This window comes from Anopheles coustani, chromosome 2 (genome assembly GCF_943734705.1).
Source record: "Anopheles coustani chromosome 2, idAnoCousDA_361_x.2, whole genome shotgun sequence".
NCBI classification, from domain to species: Eukaryota; Metazoa; Arthropoda; class Insecta; order Diptera; family Culicidae; genus Anopheles; species Anopheles coustani.
Window position 1 is genome coordinate 80,777,544 of NC_071289.1, and position 9,815 is coordinate 80,787,358.

The 9,815-nt window shown below is 42.5% G+C and overlaps 1 protein-coding gene across 1 annotated transcript; it reads left to right on the forward strand.

Moving 5' to 3' along the window:
- Positions 1-20: 20 nt before the first annotated feature.
- On the forward strand, positions 21-905 carry LOC131265144 (ficolin-1-like). Its single transcript, XM_058267405.1, has one exon. The coding sequence runs from the start codon at positions 21-23 to the stop codon at positions 903-905; it is 885 nt and encodes a 294-aa protein (XP_058123388.1).
- The last annotated feature ends 8,910 nt before the right edge of the window (positions 906-9,815 follow it).

Sequence of the window (9,815 nt, forward strand, 5' to 3'; positions counted from 1 at the left end):
AAGGAGAAGCTACAGCCGACATGCCAACGGTAATGGGAGCGATCGTTCGGGCTATGATCGATTTTCGCAAAGAAATATTGGACAATCTTCAACTGTCGCTCGAGTATCACACGGAGCAGCTGGAGGAAATCAAAGTTCATGTTGAACACAAGATGGCAGCACAAGAAAAACGAATGAAAATCGAGAGTGAGTCAAAGTTTAAACAACTTCTAAAGGAGATAAATATCTCATTGGATCAACAAAAAAGTAGTTTATCCTTTCAAATGCAAGACCTGCAAAATCAAAGCGCCGCAAACATTAAAATGCTCCTGGAAGTGAAATATGAAAGTGAATCAAAATTCAAGGATCTCCGAGACTCGAACAAAATGTTCCGAGAGGAGATGAAACCACTGTTTGATAAAAATAACGCACAAATCCAGGAAATTAGAAAAACACTGAACGCGGTGAATAGCATGTCACATTTTGGCGGTGGCTGGACGATGTTCCAGCGACGGATTGATAGGTCCGTCGATTTTCACCGCAACTGGACGATGTACAAGCACGGATTCGGAAACATTAACGGAGAGCATTGGCTGGGTTTGGAGAAGCTTCATATCATGACGAGTTCAGGAAGACACGAGCTGTTGGTGCTGTTGGAAGATTTCGAAGGAAACTCAGCCTATGCGCTTTATGATGAATTCAAGATTGCGAGTGAGGAGGAAAAGTACAAGCTCACCGTGGGAAAGTATTCAGGAACCGCTGGAGACTCGTTGACATACCATAATGGAATGAAGTTCTCTACATTCGACAAAGATAATGATGGATATGGAAGCACTCATTGTGCGGAAGCATATGAAGGAGGCTGGTGGTACAGAAAGTGCTTTCGCTGGTTCGTATTTCATGAGTTAAATTTAGTCACGGTTTAAGTGTCACACCTCTTTAACAGCCTTTTTTCTATTGCAGTAATTTGAACGGAATATATTTTCACGATGGTATTGAGCATTCGGCCGAACAGGGACTTGTTTGGCAACAATTTCGAGGAATGAATTACTCGTTGAAATCAACCATTATGATGCTTCGAAGTCGTACTTTTGATTAGCTCCCGAAAAACGTTCGCACTTATTGTATGTATTGGTACAATATAATTGCAAGATTTATATGTACATGCGTTCGATCAAATCGCTTTCGTGCGACAATATTAATCGTCGTTAGTTTGAAATGTCAAAAACACTTGTTTAATGATTGGCAAGCAATAGTTTATGTTTAAAAAATCTAACAGTTTTTTTATATGGACCTTTCCGATATGGTGGAAGTTATAAATACGAATTGAATAATGAAAACATCATATATCGAGATATTGGAGTAATTGAGTAATAAAAACTCGAGTTATAGTTCAAAAAACATTGCATCGTTTGGATTTATTGCTTTGTATCGCGAAGTGTTGGTTAGTTATGGATATATTTAAGTCGTTCACTTGACAAATCCATTTGATATATTCATTAAAACATATTTATTGAAATGGATTCTGCCACTACCTGGTGGAGCACAGATAAATATTAAATCTCAAATAATCTTTACGTAATCAACCTTCTTATTTTTATTACTTATTAGAATTGCTATCCCGATCTTCACGCAGAATAGCTCGCAACGTGTTCGTTAATGTTAATCTCTCAATTCGGCAGTCAACGCGAACGGTGTAGATAAACGATAAGGCAACCTTGGGTGATGCATTTGAGAAACAACTGGCAATACTTTCCATGACCAAAAATTACTTCTTTAAGCCCTCAGCGCGAAGGAACGCGATGAAACATTTTTATCAATAATGAGCCCATTCCAATTGCATTCATCCAGTGGCGGGCGAAAAATTCTATCCTCTTGGGATTTACGAGCTTCCGCTTCGGGTGGGTGAGCATCGTTCTGGATTGCTCATTAACTCATCGACTGGCGCTTACGAATTTGTCAGATTAAAATAGATTTTCGTACGGCCCACGTCGAGGTTTGGTACCTACCGGCACTGCAGTCGGCGTGACGACTTGTTGACCTTCGTCACCTTCGCACCGTCCGGTCGATCCTATCGGTCAATCGTATCGTATTTTTCTCTGCCTTTTAAATGCGTTTTATAACGCAACTACAGAGATAGGAAGCACGGAAAGTCACTCTTGGTTGTCCAAATCCGGCATCCATCAATGATTTAACCAGCGGTAGGATCGACAGGCTTTGCGTAAAGGGTGGCTTCGTCTGTTGGGAGTATTCACCGCCGTTGCGCCATGGTTGCCTTATCTTAGCCGCAATGCATCTCAATACGCTAATGTAAATTGATTACAAAATGGAACTACCCGTAGAAGCTGGTCAGGGGGTTTTGCTTTCCGGACGTTTCCCTCGATGGGAGGGAACTCTCCTTACGAAGTGCGTGAGACAAACCCCATCCCGAAGCGGTCCTAAGTTCATACGTAAAGTGGCGCGCGGTGGTGACTGCCGTGGGGCGGAAAAAGAAATAGATTTCTCTATCGTGCCGCACGTTTTACGACCAAGCAAAGGGGAGAAAACTCAGTGGGATTCCTCTTCCTTCCCGGCGCGATCGCTAAACACACTCCATCTCCTTCGTCCATCTAACCCGCGGCCACGGACACGGTGGCAATCCGACGCCTATAAATCATTTGTTGATAACCATCAACTGATTATTATGTTTTACTCCACGCCACGACTCGGCGCGGTCTCGCCGCGTTGGCTCGTGGCCTTCACCCGATGGCGTTCCAGCGCAGAGGATCGAGAGAAGACAGATCGGTGGCTCCCGCCCCCGAACGAAAGCCGCCGGCATTCGGCTGGCGGGCAAGCTAGATTCAATAAAAGCGAAGTTCAGTGCCGGGTCCGTCGACCACGAGTCGGCGCGATTAGAGCCTGATTGAATTTATCAGTCACGATTTTTTCGAGTACCGCCCCAGCGCACGATCGCCGCGAAAGCACGTGTTGCTTCGTGTTGCGGCGGGAGGGTGAAAGGGCGACAGAAACCATCTCGGGGATGGTGGGGGAAGATTATCGAACCGCGAGAAATCGAAAGACGATTATCGAAGACGGGTAAAAAGAGCCGGTGATCGCGGCCCACCCCTCCGAGGGCACACATTCCTTTCGGGTGATCGAAGCGAAGCGTGGCGTGACGCAGTTGCGTGAGAAAGCACGCACGCCCTTGATTATAGATCGGTCGTCCGCGTCGGTTTCGGATGGCCAGAAAAGGCGATTCTAGGATGATCTGATCGATGGTCCTCGGGTGAGTTGAGGAGGCTTCCATTCTTTTTTATTTTTGGTGAAGATTGATTCCCATTCTGAGGAAACGCCTTCGTTATCGCTTTGCGTCGGAAAAACTATTCCCACTTGAGGCGATTAGGCGTCCGCTCGGAGGTGAGTCAAAGCAGAACCAACTATCGGGTAAGCGCATTCGAGGCGATGACGAACGGGTGAAAAAATGGTCGAAGGCGAGAGAAGTAGAAAAAGAAGTTGATTTCATTTCTGGAACTGATGACATAAGCGTTTCCCAAATAATGTATACCGTAGATGTACCATATTTGGCGCAGTTAAGGAAATTCTGCATAACAAGTTGAATAACAAAATCAATGTTCGGTCAAATCATACCATTTTCTGCACAGTGCTAGCCTAACTACCATAGAATATAAGAAAAATAAGTGAGAAACTCTTAAATTGTTATTTCTTCAAGTTTCAGAAACTCTTTGTGTGGCACTTTATGTTCCTAACTTGGCGCATGGTTTTTGCAATGTTCCTTACTTGGCGCGATGTGTTCCTAACTTGGCGCACTTAAAACAAAATGGATGTAGTTCATTGAATTCAATAGCTATATTCAAATGTCAACTTAAAACAATAGAATCACTTTTCAACAGAAATTCAAAAAACAATTTAGCTTTTTTTGCTGCGGACTTTGGCTTCTCTCGTGGAAATAAAACTATCTCATCGCGAACTTTTATAATCTCATTCATCAAAGCCTTCTATGATTCAAAAATATCTAGCAGCGAAACAGGCATATTCTCCACGGTGAATAATTAGAAACACTGTGAGCCAAACTTGGCGCAAAATTGTTCGCTTCAAAATTAGCATAAAAATCTCAAAAAACGCCGAATCTAACCATGCTTCATTGAAAATACTTACTTTTTAACAGTTTCTGATAAATAAAATCCCTAATAATTTTTCCTTTGCGTATTAATTATTGGAAACAGTTGAACCCATTCCTTAGTAGCGTTGCTAACGCGGGTAAAAAATGGCGCACTTGTGAGATGGAATTTTTCATTTAATTATATATACATTCAATAACTAAAAGCCAATAACATGTTTTGATGCGGATGTATTGTACAAACATAAACAAATATTTGACTGCATATTTTAGGCTGAAATGATTTGGAAATAGTCTAATATCGAAGAAAATATTAGAAAGTGCGCCAAGTTTGGACCCGCGCCAAGTATGGTGCTTCTACGGTATAATACGGAAGGTGATTTTACGATGCATATCCAAGTAGAAAATAGCGTTTTCGGTTGTTTTGATTTCGAGTAAGTATAGTTTGATCATTTTCAGTATCAATATGGAGGCTATTTGAATGAAATACAAAATCAATTTATGTCTCAATTCGTACTTATATTAATTTTGACTGAAACAATTTATTGAATTTACGCGTTTTGTTAGTAACGTAAGAAAAATTTAAAATTTAATTATTTAAAACCTTTTTGTGAGATTCAGCGCTAACCAAAAAGCTATCGATGAAAACTAAACGAAAATCATTTGTCGTTTTTATTAGTCTGCATTTTTGGAGGCCCCTCTTTTCCCTCTCCCGTACTTGGGTACTCCTTTGCTATGGCTTGGAGTTTGTTTTCGTACGATCGCTTGTTAGTTTATAGCAACGCCGTGTCGTGTGAATCGTTTAGCATCGTTTTGGCCAGCAACGTCCTTCGGCTAAGCAGCTGCACTTTCAGGACAAGTTTTGAGCCCTACAAGGAAGCTTGAATCGTTCAGCAACGTTTGAGAATTGGACCGGAAAATAAATGGGTCGAAAGAAATGCACCGGGAAGGAGAGAGAGAGAAAGATAAAGGGCGAAAATAAAAAGTGTCTAACCATCAACCAGTTTTAGATGCTATTAGAGACCCGAAATCATAACGGAGCATCGGATGATTTGTGACCCTATCGATGGATAATGATGACACAAATTACAACGTGGTATAATGTGAGAAAAAGCGTTATAATAAAATCAAACATAACTTTATACGGCGATGCGCATTAAAGAGAGGTTTGTTTTTGCCGCTCCTTTGGCTTGCCTATATTCTTTTTACATTTGCAGAGCAAGAGCAAAAACAATCGCTTGGAAAAGATCCTGCCTTTGATTCGATCTTCCGCAATGGCTTTGATGTGTAGGAAAAATATTTGGGAAATTAATGTCATCTCCCGAAACCTGCCGAGATGATTCGCAGCGGCGCATTCCTGTGGTTATAAATTTATGAAATTATGCCAAGCTGTAGCAATATTAGGAGAATGGGGAAAAAAAGTCGGAACCAAAGACGGAGGAAATAAGAAAGGAGGCATAATTTGTACGGAATCTTTCCAGCTTAGAAACAAGAGCAATGGGCAAATAAATTATCATAATGCAGATACAAGAAACAGCATATTTAAGCTTTTTAGAATAAATTTTAAAATGAAACATTGGAGTATAAGGTTTTGCTAACTCAAAATGTATTGCTTTGAAAAATCCCGAGTGTGTTTTCTTCAACACAAAAATATAATAAAAAAGATAATTTAAATATATCTTTACAATGATTTTCACACCACCTGCCGCATGTAGGTCATTTAAAACAAATCTACATTCAGCACCATTGCGTCCTCAATTAGCAATTAACAGGATATAAGGAAACCTTAAAGAAATATGAGTATAATTTGCATGATGTCACCTTGGTGTGGTGGTTTAATTTTTACTGCACCGTTGACATTACAATTAACAAATACGGCCCGAACCGAGGCGACCGGTTTGAGAGTCTCCAAAGCTGCAGCCCCAATGCATATTGCACCGGGGCCAGGTTCGATCCGCCCGATCCCCGAGACGGTGGCCGCCGGGCCGCATTTGGAGACGATTGGTGTTCCGCCCACGCGCGTCCGCGTCGGCCAATAAAACTTTCACTTCAACTAATTCATTAATTAACAAAACCCGGTCCCGGCGTAGCCCGCTACGGGAGGGCTACCGTACCCGGCCAGACTTCGTTTGAAGCACAATAAATATCATCGCCGGACTTCGAAGTCGCCGAAAAAGGGACAGACCGCGACGATGTCGACAACGATGGTCGGATGGATCGATCGGATCCGGGCGTGGGAGTAAAGTCTGTCTGTCGCTGCGTGCCGACGTGCGTTGGGTCGGGGAAACGCTTCAATCATTAGCGCCGGATCTGGTTCTGGTGGTCGTGTTCTACCAGACGCGGGGACGAACGGCCCGTCTGGATCCGGCCGAGGTCAAGCGGGATGGATTACTAAAGTATCCGGCTGATGGTATTTAATTGAAAATTTATTCAACGATTTGCTCGGCCCTGGATGCTTGGCCAACGGTGGCCTTCGATGCCTTTCGGGGTCGAAGGAACGCATCGCATTAATCGGTGCGCGAGTGTTTGATTTTGCTTTAAACTGTTTCTTTTAATTTAATTAGTTGAAGGATTTTAAATCGTCGGTGTTGGAAATATATTATAAGAGAAACACCATTTTCGTTAGAACTTTCGCTTGTTATTTTAAGAATATGTTAATAACATAAAGAACTGTTTATCGATAAAATTTTTCCGGTGTAAATAAACTAAACGTTCTAGAGTTAAAAATAATATAAATTTCGCGTTAGAGTAGCGATCCATCAAATCAATGATGAATTTTGAATTAAGATTTATAATCCTTAAGAAAGTGTGCGTGATATGAAAATATACTATTCGAGTTATGAAAGGATGCATTTTTAAGGAATGGTGTTTTAGTCTATTAGAAGAAGAAACAGACTTTTTGCAAAAAGGGACATTTGCAGTTGATATGTTTTATACAAAAGATAGATACAAACCATGATCATTACATCCTATCGAAGTGCGGGAAAATTTCGATTATTTGTCTCACGCGTTTCCACAAATTTTGTATCATATATTTGTGAGAAAATCTTGATCCTTCCAGGTATCTAAAGTGAGCTATTCTTTCGCAAACATTAGATGCGCCCTTTTGCCTCACCTTACTCTAAGGATATTACCTTACGACATATGCACGTGTGCTGAAACGCGTTAAGGCAAAGCATGGAGGAAGGTTTGATTAAATATCGTCGCCACCTGAACGTAGCAATAAAACCCGACCGAAAACCTCTTTATTAATCATGATTAATCGACTACAATTATGCAAATTACAGCACTCCCTTCCAAGGCCGCTAGGTGGTGTAGGGAAATTAAGCGTGCAAACCGCTCGACCTGACGTGAAAGTAGGCAAGAAAGACGAGAAAAGGTTGCGTGCAGCAACAACTCCGGTAGCCACCATTGGCACGGGTGAATCTTTGCGTCTCCGCTGATAATCAGGTACCTACGTTGCAGCCGTGTCTAGTGTTTCCTGCCGCTATCCCCGAGTTTCACGGGAGGAAGTGAAAAAAAGGATCTCTCACCGGCTGGTGAAGGAAACCGGTTGCCCTTCGGGGTCTTCTCGCGCCCCACACACGGGTTGCGCGGGTAAACAAATCGGGTGCTTAAGTAGCTGGTTTGTGTAAACAAACAAAGTATGTAAACACGGCCAACTAAACGGACGAGGCGAGTGTCTCGCGAAGAAATAATTTATGCAAAATACTTCGCGGTTCATCAATTCTTCGGTCGTTGGGCGACAGCTGGGTGGAATCCAGGGAGGACTCCGCACTCCTAGGATGCAGCTGGTGCCAATTCATTGGTGCATCTTGGGCGGAAATGACGCGGATAATATGGGTCAATTAATCACCTCGGGCCCGTTCCACCGAACCGAACCCACCAGAACGCTGACACTAATGATGTCCTCCGGCTCTCCGGGTCTAAAGCCTATGTCTTCTGGGGGTTTCCAAACCCCCTGCTTGCTATGCAAAATAATATGCAACAGCATTCCGTCCCTGGGTGATTGAATAATTTTCTTTTCTACTCGATCGAGCGCTCCGATTGAATAGTGCAATTCTTTATAAACCCCTTTTTCATACCGCCGATGGTGCTGTTACCGGTTGTGGTTGAGTTTATGTCACATCATTCACTTGTCATTTGTCACACACATCAACGAAAAGGGCTCGTGGGAAAGGGACGCGAGCACGATCCGTCTAATCATCGGCTGGCCGTTAGGGATTGATTATGTGATTCGCGCCGTTTAACCCTTTTTTAACGGTAGGTCAATGGCAAGGTTTTGCATCTGCATTCCCCGAGACGGATCGTGGTTGGTATTAGTTTGCAAAATCAATTCACCTTGATTGGTGCAAGGTGATTTTGCATAAACTTTGAAGCACGTTGATGTGCTGGTTTTTCGGGTTTAATTCGATTTTTTTGCATCAAAATTAATGGTTTTTCTGCTGTGTCGAGTTTAATTTAGAAAAGAAAGAAAATTTGGCGGAGAAATCCATCCTTTGTTCATTCAAAACCGTTACTTTCCATGCATGCTGAGTTGGGCAATGGAACCTTTTCCTTATGCGTTGTGCCTTTGAACATTGATTAGGAAATTTTGCATAAAAAATTCTGACTCATGATGCTAATGATCGAACTTCAATGCAAAATTAGGTTTGATGAAAAAACACCAAAGGGTAAAAATCTAAACATTCGAGACGAATCTGAAATTTACTTCATCGTTGTTTCCTTTCATAAATGATTATTAAAATATAGTTCTACCACATTGGCGCTTTTATAGTATTTTATCAAACTCGTTTGAAGCCAGGCGTTCTCGAATATGTTACTGATAAGAAACTGTTTTTAAAATCACCATTAATTGGTTTTTCAAGGCCAGTGTTCCATAGTTTTACGAAATAAGAAGCAAGGTTAACCAAATTGTACAGAAAAGTTATAGTTTTTTTATCCATTAAATTATCGTTTGGTAGCATTTTCAACACTTGCAAAAACATTACGATTTAATTGCTTTATTTCAGACGATTTTAACCGAATCGAACAACACCACGGACAGCTTTTTGAAACCTGGGGTTCAACTAAAGGTTATTGTTATCCTCATTAGTTCGTGGTGTTGAAAACAACAGTCCACTAATCGTAGATCTACAAATCAGTGTCCCATGTATAGTGCACTTTTTATCGCGGATTGCGTCTCTGTGAATAAATTTATTATAAAATTAATATTTCCGATCTCCGATCGATCCGCGAACACCATGTGTCGCGCACTGTCACGCCGTGAATAAGAATGTGCCAACTGGCAACAAATCATAAATTTTTACTACACGCTGATGATGTTAAGAGACCCCTCCACTCCACCCCACCGGGTTGAATGCCTATAGCCCCACTTTCCCACAAGTCGAAGCGAAAAAAAGGCGCATGCGATCGGTGCATTACGGCCATTTTCCGCTGATTGCCCACACCTCATAAAGCACGACGCCTACTCGTTCGCGCGTTCTCGAGCGTGGAGCTGCTTGCAAAATGGCCGTCGCGGCAGCCGTCCGGCCCGCCGGCGAAGAAGAAGAAGCCGAAGAAGTAATCGGCCGGCGGCTCAGCGGGGGTTTAATTAACGTGCACCGCGCGACCACGGGAGACCGCGCGACCGCCCGACGGCAAGATGCAGATGCTAGGTTGCGTCCGGGTGGCACACGGCACCCCCCGTTTCGGCCGCGAACCCGCAGCACGCAACAAG

Excerpts from the sequence above, each read along its gene's own strand:
- LOC131265144 (XM_058267405.1), top strand. The coding sequence starts at position 21 with ATGCCAACGGTAATGGGAGCGATCGTTCGGGCTATGATCGATTTTCGC.